The 15,981-nt window shown below is 37.3% G+C and overlaps 1 protein-coding gene across 1 annotated transcript; it reads right to left on the bottom strand.

Moving 5' to 3' along the window:
* Positions 1-1,490: 1,490 nt before the first annotated feature.
* On the bottom strand, positions 1,491-12,118 carry LOC138309710 (uncharacterized). The gene is made up of 7 exons (XM_069250926.1): positions 12,010-12,118; positions 10,066-10,123; positions 9,268-9,451; positions 5,247-5,400; positions 4,405-4,616; positions 3,120-3,268; positions 1,491-1,693 (listed from the first exon to the last, which is right to left on the bottom strand). Exons 1-7 carry the CDS (start codon positions 12,053-12,055, stop codon positions 1,549-1,551), a joined length of 948 nt encoding a protein of 315 aa, XP_069107027.1. The 5' UTR covers positions 12,056-12,118; the 3' UTR covers positions 1,491-1,548.
* Between the last annotated feature and the right edge of the window lie 3,863 nt (positions 12,119-15,981).

The raw sequence follows: 15,981 nt of genomic DNA, 5'->3' as shown, positions 1-15,981 counted from the left end.
GAATGCTGGCATCTTTTTCAAACAATGTAATTAAAATTAGACTTGTACTTCCGCTCCGCTACGATACTCTACGTTACGCTCCAATACAAGATCTAACGATGCCCCGTTCGGAGTCACCTCAGCATGACCCCTATATGGTTAGTCAATTAGTGTGTCGCCTACGGAATCTTCGGTGTGGTTGATTCATTCGGAAGTGTAAACAGATAATAGTACGTCCCGAGATGTTCCGATTCTGGGCCAGAAGTCATGCTGAGCTGACCTCGAATGGGGCATCGTTATATCTTGATTGGAGCGTTTGTTTGTTTGTTTGTTTGATTAATTAACGTCCCATTAACAGCTATGGTCATGTAAGGACGGCCTCCCATGTATGTGGTGTGTTGCTTGTATGTTCTGCGTGGTGCGTGTTTTGGGAGACTGCGGTATATTCATGTAGTGTCTTCTTGTATAGTGGAACTTTTGCCCTTTTTATAGTGCTATATCACTGAAGCATGCCGCCGAAGACACCAAGCAACACACCCCACCCGGTCACATTATACTGACAACGGGCATTGGAGCGTAACGTAGAGTATCGTAGTGGAGCGGAATTACAAGTCTAGTTTTAATTAGATTGCTTTTTCAAATTATTTCGTCCCCAGTCAAGATTCTTGCAGCAGCAAATTGATTGGCCATTTCCAAAGGTCACCAGAACGTGAACGCTAATGGGATGTTGTAAGATCCTCTTATCAACGTATTGATAATAAGGATCAGTATTGTAATCAATTGTCACACACATTACATGTCGCTGTTGCTGTATATGTGACATGTACATTGTCAATTTCAAAGGCCGTATTAATTTACCGCATTGATTTAAAAAAAATCCCAAGTGATGATAAATTCAAAAAATATATATCAAAGCACTTTAATATAAGTAAATTCCGTATATGTTGAAAGACAGAACACTTATCAGCCTTACAGTCTCTAAGTGTTCTGTCTACCAACATTTCTGGGTTTCTATTGACCTAATAATCTATATAATTATCGCATCAGACGAGTATCGTCCCTTTATCGCGTTGTTATCTACACAATCCTTCCGTGACGTAGGTATGACGTAATAGTGATGTTGCTCTAAAATTACATAAAGGGACTAATTGACGTACCACGTGATACCCGATTATTTGTGCGGGACTATTGTTTCCATTGGCAATGGAATGACGTCATTTCAGCGGGAAAATTACAAAGAGTTAATTTCCATCACTGGAGGTACTAGTCCTGCAAAAACGTTATCGGGTATCATGTGGTACATGAATTAATCCCATTGCCAAACGCGAGGCATTTTTGCAGTTCTCCTTACTAATTTGTTCATACAGTTATATACAATTTTATAAGAACACATACACGAGCCTTTAAAGATCAATTTTGGTTCTAAGTTCATTTTTATTGAAATGACAAGAAAAGAAACTAATTCTAAATTGTCTAGTTAAGTGCATATTTTTTATATACAATGATAGATCTTCTTCAATTGTATATTTTTTAATTCACATATATATTTCGTTCTTTGTCAGGCGTAATTCACATACAGGTAGCGAGGTTGCTGTGCAGCGCCGGACGATTGTTGGTATACACGGTAGTTAAGGCGTTATAAAGCTGGACGTCCTTTGTGTACAGGTAGTAACGAGAATCCTGCTCATTGGTACAAAATCCACTGTGGCCACACCTATAAATAGACCAGTTCTATTGATATCATTAGTTTATATAAAGTATAAAGCACTGACTAGACTTGTTTAGTTCAAATTTCATATTTAAAATAAAGAAACTCCAACGCATCATACATTTTGATTAAAAAAGCATATCTTAAACATACATCAGTTTCGTTTAAAACGGTATGTATTTTTTCAATCCAAATGAGATCAACTATCATCATGTGTGGGGTTTTGACAATGTTAGTTGTTAGTGAACATTTTACAAGAGACATTTTGTAAAATGTTCACTAACAACTAAACCGCCTCACTTTTGGCCTTGAGTTGAGCGTTTGCCCCTGTGAGGAAGACTCTGGGTTCTGTCCCCTGGCCGAGACACACCAAAGTCTATAAAAGTGGTAGTTTCTGCTCCTGCTTAGCGTTCAGCATACAGGGAGTGGGACGACTGGTTCGCCCGTTGTCAGTATAATGTGACCGGGTGGGGTGTGTTGCTTGGTGTCTTCGGCGGCATGCTTCAGTGATATAGCACTATAAAAAGGGCAACAGTTCCACTATACAAGAAGACACAACACTAACATACCGCAGTCTCCCAAAACACGCACCTCGCACAACATACACGCAACACACCGCATACATGGGAGGCCGTCCTTAAATGACCATAGCTGTTAATAGGACGTTAATAAATCAAACAAACAAACAAACAAACAAGAGACATTGTACTTTATAGCAGCTACGTGTTGCAGTTTTATTTTTGCGTTCCAAATAAAACCCGCGACTTCCGAAATATGTCAAAGGTGACTGATGTTATAGAACTTTATTGAGCAAAATGAAATCATATAGAACATAATGACTTCACGTAAATCACCGGGCAACAATTTAAATCATCAAATGTAACGCTACTTTGACAAAACCATGTAGTTCTTGACGATAGAGTGGAAAATGTAGCTAATCAATGTAGCAATTACGGCGTTAATTAGTAGGTTGTTTCGATTTACTAGTGCATGACAACAGTTAGGGACAGTAGGTACACAATACCAATTAGCTATTCAGCTATGAATTATATTTAAGATTGAGTCATTTCTCAAGTGATTAAGTGTACAAAACTGGGCTAACAATAACAGTTAGTATACGAGTTGAGGTGTACCGCATTATTTCCTGTGAGGAAAACCGTGAAAAATCAGCTCGTGGATTTAAAAAGCGGTAAATGCATGCAGTGTTATAAACAGTGGGTGATGAATTACCTAGTTGTTGATAAGGTATATAGCGACACTATGTGTATGAACAAAATGCAAAGAATGCAGCTCTCGATATCGAATAGAGCGCGTGGTTTCGTTATTAATTTTAGCGTTCTATCGACAGAATTATATATTGACGCCCTGCCATGTGTGCAAAGTGTTACGATTTGTGAATATACGATTGTTTTGTGAGGCTGCTGTGACTCACCTGTTCATTCCTCCTGTTGTATAGGTGAGCTTTTCCACATTAAAGTAAACCTGAGAGGCCTCCGCCCAGTATTCCTCTTCAGTCGACATAGAATACGCATTCAGATCCCAGATTCGGTTAGATCTCGCGTGGTTATATGCTGCTGTTATCTAGAAAGAGACCAAGAGTTTTGTGGTAAGACCATTCCCACGCTAACATGACTACCAAATGTCATACCATGTTGTATTGTAATTAAAAACATGATCTAAAATTCTGTAAAGCACGGTTATAATGAATCTCAATGGACCAACAAAATTACTACGCTATGAGCACATTTCCTTATATACACCGATTATAGAAACTTTAAACCTTTATGGTCTTCTAGTGTTTGGCACGGAATGGAATTAGTACAATCTGATCAAAATACAGATCCTTATTATCACTATGACGTTGGATAAGAGGAACTGACAACAGCCCATTAGGGGTCATGTCCAGGTGACCTTTTGAAATGGCCAATCAAATTGCTGCTGGCAAAATTTTGACAGTGAATTTCAGCGGACGAAATAGTTTGAAAATACGTCAGAATAATTTCCGTGTACGTAGTCATCTCGCCCAAAGAGCACAATAAAGCCAATCGTATACGTATGTTGGAGCGAAATGGCGTTATCAATTGATATAGCAACCTGCAGAAAATGCATTCGATCTGAATTACATGTAGTATAAAGATCATTTGTACATGACCCTTAATGATGTGTTGTCAGATCCTCTATTGAACGGAGTGGTTATAAGGATTTTTTTGTGATCAGATTGGAAATTAGTACTTCATAACCATGAACTCATTGTAAGCTTATAAACGTGTTTTACTCAATACTCTGTCAGCATACAGGGAGTGGGACGACTGGTTCGCCCGTTGTCAGTATAATGTGACCGGGTGGGGTGTGTCTTCGGAGGCATGCTTCAGTGATATAGCACTATAAAAAGGGCAACAGTTCCACTTTAAAAGAAGACACAACATTAATATACCGCAGTCTCCCAAAAGACCACCTTGCACCACATACACGGAAACACACCAAATGCACGGGAGGCCGTCCTTACATGACCATAGCTGTTAATAGGACGTTAATGAATCAAACAAACAAACAAAAACCCTGAACAGATTGATTATTTCATGAAATCACAGTAAACCTTTCTTATATTTTCATTTTAGTTGTTCTGCTTATACAAACTACTGTGGTTTATGAAAGTAGTTTTGCGTTCATTTTGCTGAATAAAGAAATACTGTTTCGGGTATAACATGTTACCCTACCTGCGACTTTATTGAAGATGGAATACCGTGAAGTTTCACTGTATGCGCAAATTCATGGACCAGCATATTGGCCTGATGCCGGTAGGGGTCGTTAGAATCACACAGAATATTATCGTCCACTACACAGCCCACCCTACCACCAGTTCCGGCCAGGGAGGAATACTTCCGGCCATCGAATGTGCACGTTTGTGAACAGCTGCCTGAACAGGATCCTATTAAATGAATAAATCCATTATTACCTAAATTGCAATCCAAAATAATTATTATAATTCATACGAAAAGCACACAAAAATCAATATGTGTGATGATTTATTTCATTCTACACATTTTGCCATCCTTCTAGTATTCCAAAATACCAGTACTGATAGTTTGTCAGTGATAAAAACCTACTAAAATAATGCAACTTGTCACAACCAGTCCTTGTCCAATTCCAATCGCTGTCTATTCCGGCTTAGTGTGTAATATTTCTCGTCTTAGTTATAATACCGACCACATATGCTTGTCCCGATGACATCAGATTGAAAAGTTATATATTGATTCATTATATTTCTTAACTAACGCTGTTTGGAAAAAAAAGTTTGCATTGCATTAAACAATGATCGGAACGACGCACCCTTCAAACAATTATATAGGTTCACATGGGTGTTTATTATGGTCTTGAAATACACACATTTGAAATTTCGACGTTGGACGTACGACACAAATATATTTCGTTATTTGCTTTATCACAGAATTAAAATCAAAGATTCAGTAGGATACAATGTCGATGATAAAATATTTTATATATTAAAAGAATGAAATATTCTTATTGAATTGTACAGAAACATGTAAATTCCACAAACCTCTACAAGCTGTTGTGTCCCGAAGGTTTGCATACTCGGGGAATACTGTCAGAGTGTCAGATCGGGTGAACACGCCAACTTTAGCGTGCTGGGCCAGAGTAGAGAAGATTGAGGAGGACATGTACATTGTCATTCGACTGGCGATAGTAGCTGCCTGGAACATAATCATAACGCATGAGGTGTATGATTTAATAGAGTATACTTTTTCAGATAATATTAATTATATAGATAAAATTGCCAAAACGTGCAAATCTAGGACTGTCGTCAGAGTGGACGACTAATACTCCCGCTGTACAAATCTAGCAATACCCCCCATTAGAAAGGGACATTGCAGAACCCCATCAAGTTAACATAACTCCCCTTTATATTGGGGTTCTCTGTAGCAAGTTTTCTCAAAATCTGACAGAGTTTAGAAGGAATTTGCCGGACAAAGTTGTGTCTACAAACAGACGGACGGACAACCCGATTCTAGCATACTTCCCTAACTTTGATGAAGGGGGTATGCTCTCTCGGAAGATTTCATCTACTCTAGACACACCAAATGTACTAAAAAGTGGTTAATACTGGCAAAACCCTACCGGTCGACTACACCTTAAAATGGAATTACAAGGTATTCATTAGCTGTTTTAGTTGTGTCATGCCTATTTCGTATTGTCAAAAAATGACGTTTAAATTGCATTTGATATGAACATGTAACACAAAAGCTATGTAGATTTTTGTTTTGTGTTGTTTTGATTGTAACACAAAAGCTATGTAGATTTTTGTTTTGTGTTGTTTTGATTGTATTAACGTCCTATTTACAGCCAGGGTCATGTAAGGACGGCCTCCCATGTATGCAGTGTGTAGCGTGTGTAAAGTGCGACGTGCGTGTTTTGAGAGACTGCGGTATGTTCGTGTTGTGTGTTATTGTATAGTGGAACTGTTGTCCGTTTTATAGTGATATCACTGAAGCATGCCGCCGAAGACACCAAGCAACACATCCCTGTATGCTGAGCGCTAAGCAGGAGCAGAGACTTTAGAGACTACCATTTTTATAGACTTTGGGTGTCTCGGACAGGGGACAGAACCCAGAACCTGGGGCGAACGCTAATCTCACGGCCAAAAGTGAGGCGGTGCCAAGGGAAACAAGAAAAATAAAGTCAGTTAGGAAGAAGAGAAAAGACCAGATCCTAAATTTAGTCGCCTTTTACGATCATGCAATAGGGGCAGTAGGTTAAATTCTATCGCCCTACCTGAAGGGCAGATCTAGGTAGATAATGTCAGTCTATGAATTTGTTTTTAGAATACTGTGACTGCGAGGACACTGCGAGCAGAACAATAAAAACATCCCACTCAATCACAATATTTTTTTTTATTTTCATGGGAGTTATAAAGAATGAACTTATGCCTGCAGCATAGACGTAAAAATAATGAATTATACATACTTGTCGTGTGTTCCTAAAAGCGGAAAAATGATAATAGCAGCGTCAATATGCCGATCATTCAAGGTTACCAGAGAAGGCTTATTATTTTTTAATTTTGAGTAATCAAGAAATACTGAAAAAAAAATCGATAATATCGAGACAAGCAATCAGGAATAGACAAACGGTTTGTATTCATTTTACCAGTTATCGCTATCTCCTTGACAGGGCTAACCAATGGTCATAAAATAGTTCATTATGTTGATTGTGTCAGTGTGTCATATGGGGTTTAACATTGCATTACACACCTCTAAACAGTCAATATTTAAAGGATCATCAAGGCACGAATAAGATTGTCGCCCGTTTTAGATCATCACATTAATGCTATATATTATACCAAAAGTAATATTTCGAAGTAAATATTGTGGTTTTTACCAATATGATATGGGGCTAATAGGCGTGGGGCCAAAAAGGTTACTTAGGCTACTATTTTCTTATAAATGACTTCCTCTCTGAAACTATGTATTGGATAGCATATTCATATGGTATCTATAGCATCATGATATGGTTAGGATTCAAAATTAAACAAATTGTGGGGGCAATTTGTCTTTGTGATTTTTGAATCACTAATTACTAAATTACAGATTTCCCCCCAAAAAAACAACAGGTGAGCGATACAGGCCCTCTGGGCCTCTTTGTATTAGGTGTGGTGTACTTTCGGTGTAGCATAGTATGAAATCGGAGACTATCGGATCTTGACGGACTTCAATCGTAGTGTTAAAAATAGCGAGTATTTATTTCACTGAAAGAAAATACCAGATGTATGATACTGTTTAAAGAACAAAATATACCCTTCAATTCTATACGAGTAGCGACTACGAAAAAACACTCCGGCTCCAGATCCTTTCAATGTGTTTATTATTATTGAATATTGTTTATTCCATTAATTTGATACTGGGATGGCTGACAAGGAATAAATACAACACATATACAAAACAAGTTAAACAATAATAATGTATGCCATTATAGTTGAAAACGTAAAGTAGAATTAAATAACGCTCTTTATTTATTTTGCAGGCAAAAACATAGCTGACACTCTGAGGAATACAATTAGTGTGGAACATATCTGAAACTCCATTGTTTTTGGTATCAAATCATGTATCTAATATGATTACAGCAGGAGGTATTTGAATTGTGATATGCATCTAGGTTGCTATGCACATACTTTCAATCTAGCAGCTCAGAAAGTGTCTTCAAGTCAAGACAGTCAGCAATCTTATTGCTCGTGTAGGAATGATAGTTTCTTTTTTCACATAAACACAGTTGCTGCATTATTGCTCAAAACCAAGGCAACTCTTCTTGAGATGCAGTGTAAACTTATTATTGATGTTTGTGCTACATGGAACAGTGCATATGACATGCTAGACAGGTACATATACGCAGCTGTAGTAAGCGCTTTAATTAGTAAAGATCTCAAAGGTAGAGATAAGAACTTATTCCTGTCTGATGTAGACATTAAGCTTGCTGAGAATGTTGTGCAGAGCCTACTACCTTTGAAAACGTTCACTACAATGTTGTGCAGTGAGAAAATCCCAACAGCTTCAGTAATACAGCCTCTTCACTGTCACTTGTTGGGTCATTTATTACATCCACATGAAAATGATTCTAGGGATTGCGCAGATGGACAAAAACACATCGCAGATGACTTTGAAACCAGATATAGTGGTCACATCAAACCATTCCTGAACAAGATAACAACTCTTGATCCGCATTTTAAAATGCTGCCATTTCTGACTGAACAAAATCGCTTGGATGTGTATAACAGCTTGGTAACTGATGCTGGCACTTTTGTTGGGACAACAGTTCAAGTGAAAACGGATCCAGTGGATACGGAACCTGGAACGGATACGGATATGGAACCGGAATACCCACCCTTATTTTGTTAACAGCCAAGGTCTTGTTTTGATCTGAGGTACAGGTGGTATAAAGATCATCAGGATATGACCCCTCATGGGATGTTTTCAGATTCTCAATTGATCTGTGTATTTCTGTCACAAAGATTTACATCATATTCAATGTGATTGAAATACATTTCCTTTTTTCCACTCCATTCAAAAGGTGATCTGACAGCATCCCTTAAGAGATCATATTCGGATGACCTTTATTCCACCTGTACATCGGATCCAATGCATTTTCTACACCTTACTACATCATTTTAAAAAAATGCCATGCGATATGACAATGTACATGAAAATAATTTTGACAGCTTTTCCAAACTTTCCCCAAGACAAGATTCTGGCCGTTGTAATTTGATTCATTCATTTCGATAGGTCACTAGAACGTATTCCTAATGGTAGATCCTCTTATCAAACGTAGTGATGATAAGGAACTGTATTTTAATCATATTGGGACCATTTATATCTTACCGCAGTCTTCCAAAACATACACCACACCACCACATATACATACTCACTACACACCGCATACATGGGAGGCCGTCCTTATATGACCTCGACTGTAGATAGGACGTTGATTTATCAATTAAACAAGCAAACAAAAAGCACGGGCGTGCAGAAAAATACCAAACGCATTTGTCAATTTTTTTACCCCTAACTGATTACCCTTTGATGTGCGGCTTCGCTGACTGAATACGTCGCCTCAATGTCTAGCCACGCCCCTGATCCCTTGGTTTGTCGTATTGTCCCTCCCATCCCGACATATTTGTGCTTGAAGGACGCACGTGTGTGATGATGTGCACTGGCATTGTGTGGAATGAGTTTTTGAATGAATTCGAAATCATTTTTCCTGTAAAAAGATTTCATTATCTCTCCATAGAAATATTTTCAATTAATAAAAATAACAAAGTAAACAAAAATAACATTTCTCTTAGTGTGAAAATACTACTTTCCTTACATTTAAGTTGTTTGAAAGATCAAATGTTTTTGGTTCTGATCGTTAGTTAATTTTTCATGGTAAGTTATAAAATAGATGACGAACACGATTCAGGCAAACTTTACCAACGTCAATGAACTTCACATAGTTCTCACCATTGCTAATGCGTGCAATTCAGATCACAAGCTCAAAACAATGATGCACATTCTCTTTGTCCTTCATAAGGATCGCTTACAAGCGAATTTATTACAAATATGATTATGAATATAATAGATTTACATTTTATTTAATACAAATGTTTTAACAAATGCTAGAAAAAGCGACAAAGCACCAACACCGTTGTTAAATTGGCTTTTTATTTCTTATCTTTTTCTAAGGGTAAAAAACTGCATACCCTTATCTTTACTTAAACCACGAACTTTTGGGTTACCTGTAGATTGATTTCAATGTCATTTCCAGGGGCGTTTTATAAGGGTTTAAAACTGTATACGCTTATCTATACTTAAACCACGAACTTTTGAAGTTACCTGTACATTGACTTCAATGTCATTTCCAGGGGCGTGGGCGGCGCAGCCTTAACACACACTAAAATAGAAATGGTTGATGTAATTAAGTGTAGGTTCTTTTCCTTGAATTGAAATATTCAAAATTAAAAGAGGTTTTACTTAACGGTTTCAACAGCCTTGTCAACGTCATTTACATTGTACATCGTATTACAATTTAAATATTGATTATTTATTACATCTAAACAAGAGATACCAGAGGGGTCTTGTCGCCCACCAAAGAATGACAATGTCAGACATATGACAAAGTTTTCCAAGATTTCGGCAGGTCGGCCATATTTGAAACCGATCGGTCCCAAAATGCAATATGCACAATTAGGGACTTAGGGAGACCTACATATGAAAAATATGAGAAAAAAACCCTTCAGTACTTTCCGAGAAATAGCGGTAACAAACTTTATGTATCAAAATCCAAGATGGCTGCCTTGCGGCCATCTTGTTGACCGATCGGTCCCAAAATACAATATGCACAATTAGGGACTTCGGGGGAACCTACATATGAGAGAGATCCCTTCAGTGCTTTCTGCAAAATAGCGGTAACAAATTTTAACTATCAAAATCAAAATACATCTTGTTGACAGATAGGTATGCATTACTAGGGCCCAATGAGACCTACATATCAAATTTGCCAAAAAATTCTTTCTTAGAAATAAGGAAGAATTGTTAACGGTCGTATCATGCACGAAGGGCGGTTTGAATGATGGTGGGCTAAAGAATATATATTATGTTAGTGTCGGTAATAAACCAAATTGATGCAGTTTCGTCAAAAATTAAGAAGATGCACTGTAAACCAAATTAATTCTGCGAATCCATGCCCGACGGCCTTTTCACGATGATAAAAAGTAGGGCAAAAGTTCCACTGTAATAGAAGACATAACACGAATATACTGCAGTCCCCAAAACACACCCGTACTTCATACAGGCGACACATCGTATACATAGAAGGCCGTCCTTACATTACCCTAGCTGTTAATATAACGTTAATTATTCAAACAAACAAATACTGTACTCATACTTGTTGTTTGATGTCTTCGGCGTGGTGCTTAAGTGATATAACACTATAAAAAGGGTATGAATTCCACTATTCGAGAAGACACAATAAAAATATACTGCAGCCTCCAAAAATACGAAAAACACAATTCATACACGCTACACACCGCATACATGAGAGGCCATTCTAACATGACCCGGGCTGTTAATAGGACGTTAATGTAATCAAACTAACAAATAAAAACTTCATACACGTAACAACCGCACACATAGGAAGCTATCCTAGAACCAGTCTGTTAATAGGACGTTCAACAAACAAAATTTATACGCAATAGCCTTTTCACGATGATTTATAGGTAGAGCGCTCTATTGTACGTGCTTTGTTTGTTTGTTTGATTAATTAACGTCCTATTAACAGCTATGGTCATGTAAGGACGGTCTCCCATGTATGCGGCGTGTTGTGTGTATTTTGTGCGAGGTGCGTGTTTTGGCGAGGTGCGTGTTTTGGGAGACTGCGGTATATTCATGTAGTGTCTTCTTGGATAGTGGAACTGTTGTCCTTTTTATAGTGTTATATCACTGAAGCATGCCGCCGAAGACACCAAGCAACACACCCCACCCGGTCACATTATGCTGACAACGAACGAACCAGTCGTCCCACTCCCGGTATGCTGAGCGCTAAGCAGGAGCAGAAACTACCACTTTTATAGACTTTGGTGTGATTGTACTTGCAGTTTTATCTTTCACGTGATGATTTATTTTCGTAATTTCAATTCGCCCGGGAAAATAGTGAAAAATGATTTGGTTAACAGAAACTCTTTATGCGGATATATCGATATTATTCGGTGATAGAGATTTTAAACGCACGTGTTGTTCATTATAGGTAGACACATATTAAAAACAAATATGGTTACTTGCCTAAAGCCAGAATCACGACTAGGGAATAGAAGACCAGGGAGGCCATGGTTAACACTCGGAACACACCGGACGTTGTCAAATGGTCTAGACTGATTGATGATACAATACCCTAATCTTTTATCTCTGTTAAACAACTGTCACGATCTCATGGAGGCACCTTCGCCTACCAAGCGATAGCGACATACAACGATGATCCCCTGGCATCTCGACCCGCTTTTACGGTGCCCTAGAAACCCGCGGGCTGAATGGCTGCGATGATAATCGACCGTACAATCAGCGTGGCCGTCTGAAAGCCAAAGTAGCGCTAAAATTAGTGACCTTCAAGAAAAAAACGACCGCTCTGATTGTTCATAAAATACGTCATCGGACAGTGGCTGTAGTGAAAATTTTTGCCACCAGATGGCAACAGTAGTAAAGCACCGTAAAAGGGGCGGATTTTGTCATGGCTTTGTAAGGAGTCTAATTGATTATCTTGCCCTGGCATGTGAAGATGCCATTGAGGTGGTACTAGATATAATTAGCTTGGGTTTTTAGGTCTAATGTCCTATTAACAGTCAGATTGATTTAAGGAAGTCTATATGTGAATATCATAAGGAAAAATTATGGTGACCGGATGGGGTCAATCTCAATAAAATACAAAATCTCAAAACAAGAGGCCCATGGGCCTTAACGGTCACCTGAGTTAAAATATATAATGAAACAAATTAAAGACATATAAACACTTTATACTGGGCCTTGAAGTTGGTCAGTGATTTATAAATTTGACTTTTTAGACTAGGAAGAGTATTTGCTTCCATCAAACCTATGAACTTAGAGGTATTTTTTGAAATTGAAATCGAGTACGGTATGGATGTTAAAATGCTATATCTTAGGCTAATAATTCTAATCAAGTTTGACTAATTTCCTACGAAAACTGGGCAAATAATGTTCACAAATATGTTTTTCCTATATAAACTAAAGTAAACTTGACCCCTCCTCAGGGGGTAACGTGAGACCCCAAGGTCATATAATTCACAATTTTTATAAAACACCTTAAGACCTTTCCATCTATAATTATTTGATTCTACTACATCCAGAATTTTAGTTTTAGCCTATTTGACCCTTTTTTTTGCCCTGCCCCTCTGCCCCCAGGGGGTCGGCCGGGACCAATGTGGATATGATATTAAAATGCTATCTCAGGCTAATAATTCTAACTAAGTTTGCTTTCAAACATACCAATCAAACGTAGTGACAATATTAAAGGATGTGTATTTCAATCAGATTGCATGTCGGATGTACTTATTTATTGTCTTCAGCAGCATGCTTAAATGAGATAACTATATCGGAAGATAAAGAGAAAACACTTTTATACCACAGTCTCTTAATATAGATACTTACACTCTACACAACACATATACGGAGCAAGACATTGTATGGACTTAATTTTGACTAGGACGTTTAACCAACATTATACATGAATATTTCCATGTGTTGTAACTTTACAGACGTCAAAAACTGAGACTATATAAGCAAATTTCTTCCAGGACATTGTTGAACAGTTGACGGGTTCAAACCAAGGGTTGTGTTTGGTTTACAGTTATTGGCACTGTACGCATTAAACTTGACATATCTTTTATTGACGAGGTCATGTCTTCTAGAGAGCGATCTTTAAACAACTAGAAATTTTGTCTTATTGCCTTGACCATTCAGAAAGCAAATTTTTCACGGATTTTTATAAAGATTATAATCTATAATTTCTTTATGAGTGAGAAAAAATTTAATTGTGAGGGATGATTAAAGATTTAGAATCAAGTTTTTTGTGTCTTTTCACTAAACAGTAGCATTTTCGTTATTTTTCATTCGCAAACCGATTTACAGTGGGTATTTTTATATTATGGTCTGGTTACACCTAAGGCCTTTGCCAAAAACGTCCTTTTCCTGTTACATATAATATAAATATGCGATGCATATATGTCTTCTCCATAGCCATGTGTTTTCAATATCACCTTTCCATATACATTATCACTTATTTGTTCGTCGCACTACTCCTTACTAACCCCTGGCACCTTTGACCACATTTGCCGTTTTATCACGAATAATTCATTGCCCAATCCTGTTCATTTGAATGGCTCCGCCTGAAACCAGGCGGATGCAAATTTGAGCGTCTCAAAACAGACATCGGGTATGATTTGTTAGATTTTGTTTACATATTTCAAGGACGTAGATGATATATACAAAATGTGTACGTTTTTGATTTTTTGTAATCGATCTAATTCTACTCTCAACATCAAATGTGTGATTACTTTCGATTTTGTTAATTTTCTGCCCTGCAGGTAGGGCGTTAGAATTGTACCTAATTGCAATTTCTGATGTTAGGACCAAAATTTAAAAAAAATCCAAGACATTACCTATACATTTCGGTCCTAACATCAGAAGAAAAAAATCCAAGACCTTACCTATACATTTTGGCCCTGCAGGTAGGGCGTTAGAATTGTACCTGCTGCCCCTATTGCATGATCGTACAAGGCGACTAAATTTAGGATATTATTATTTCTCTTCTTCCTAACTGACTTTGTCTTTCCTAATGCCTCCCTTGGCACCGCCTCACTTTTGGCCGTGAGTTGAGCGTTCAACCCTGTGAGGAAGGCTCTGGGTTCTGTCTCCTGGCCGAGACACACCAAAGTCTATAAAAGTGGTAGTTTCTGCTCCTGCTTAGCGCTCAGCATACAGGGAGAGGGACGATTGGTTTGTCCGTTGTCAGTATAATGTGACCGGGTGGGGTGTGTTGCTTGGTGTTTTCGGCGGCATGCTTCAGTGATATAGCACTATAAAAAGAGCAACAGTTCCAATATACAAGAAGACACAACATGAATATACCGCAGTCCAAACCTGTTTGATCATCATTGATTAGTTTGCTTAATACAGTTTTATTTCTATTTGATAGTGACCCATAAGCAATTTTATAAACAATATTTAACAGTGAAATTGGACGCCAATTTTTCATAAACTGTTTGGATTTATCTCCCTTTGGAATATATGTAATAATACCTTCTCTTTGAGTAACCGATAAAATCTTTTGTTATAACCACATTTAATGGAACGAACAATAAAAACGCCTAGCTGTCTCCAGAAATATTTAAAAAAAATCAACTGCAAATCCATCCGAGCCAGGACTTTTATTATTTTTCATATTTTTCAATGTTTTGGCTGCCTCTTCTAAAGAAATTAAACCTTCAAGACTTTTAGATTCAGGGTTGTCAAACTTCGGTATCCCAAAAGTATTATATCTCTTGCAGATTTCTCTTTCTTTTTGTATGACGAATATGATATACTTTTCCCTCTAATTTCCATTAAAACAGTTGGTCATCAGTTACAAACTCGGCATCCGGAATATTTGTAATATTGTTATACTGGTAAACAGTACTGTGATTTCACCTCTAAAATAGTTTTTTTTCTCTGATAGTGTCTATATAATCCTTATCATATAAAAGTGTAGAACGAATACACGAATAAACGAATTAGTCCCTAACGTGACGCTACCCAATTTGGAACGCTACCCAAAATGAAACACTTTTAAAAATATGTGATACAGAATTTTCAGTATGCAATCTAAACTAACAATAACAGTCGTGAACAAAAATTAAGGTGCTGACTAATAACTGTGACAATTTTAATATGTCATTTTCTTTCCAGTTGCTTATTATCTGTATTTAAAAATGAAAATAATGAAATTTTGAAAAACTCCGGGAAACGACGTCGTGCGACAACCCTAAAAACACCATATATTTTAAAATAAGAAAAATAAATGCTGAATGGAATATTTTTGAAAGACACGTGACTTGAATAAACTAAAAAATGTTTGAACTTTCTTTTAAAGAATTCTAAAAAATGTTTGAACTTTCTTTTAAAGAATTCAAACATTTTTTATCATGCCTGGGCATTTATTAGTCAAACTTTATTTAGGAGGTGTTCCATTTTGGGTACTCAAACCTG

This window comes from Argopecten irradians, chromosome 15 (genome assembly GCF_041381155.1).
Source record: "Argopecten irradians isolate NY chromosome 15, Ai_NY, whole genome shotgun sequence".
Classification (NCBI taxonomy): Eukaryota; Metazoa; Mollusca; class Bivalvia; order Pectinida; family Pectinidae; genus Argopecten; species Argopecten irradians.
Note: the sequence above shows the minus strand (reverse complement) of the source record. Positions and strands in the feature narration are given on the sequence as shown.

Bases quoted from the DNA above. Each gene is read 5' to 3' on its own strand.
- LOC138309710 (XM_069250926.1), bottom strand. From the start codon at position 12,055: ATGGCCTCCCTGGTCTTCTATTCCCTAGTCGTGATTCTGGCTTTAG. The intron at 9,452-10,065 runs GTAACTTCAAAA...ATCTTTTTACAG, and splicing joins ACATTGAAGTCAATGTACAG to GAAAAATGATTTCGAATTCA. The intron at 1,694-3,119 runs GTGAGTCACAGC...GTCTATTTATAG, and splicing joins ACAACAGGAGGAATGAACAG to GTGTGGCCACAGTGGATTTT.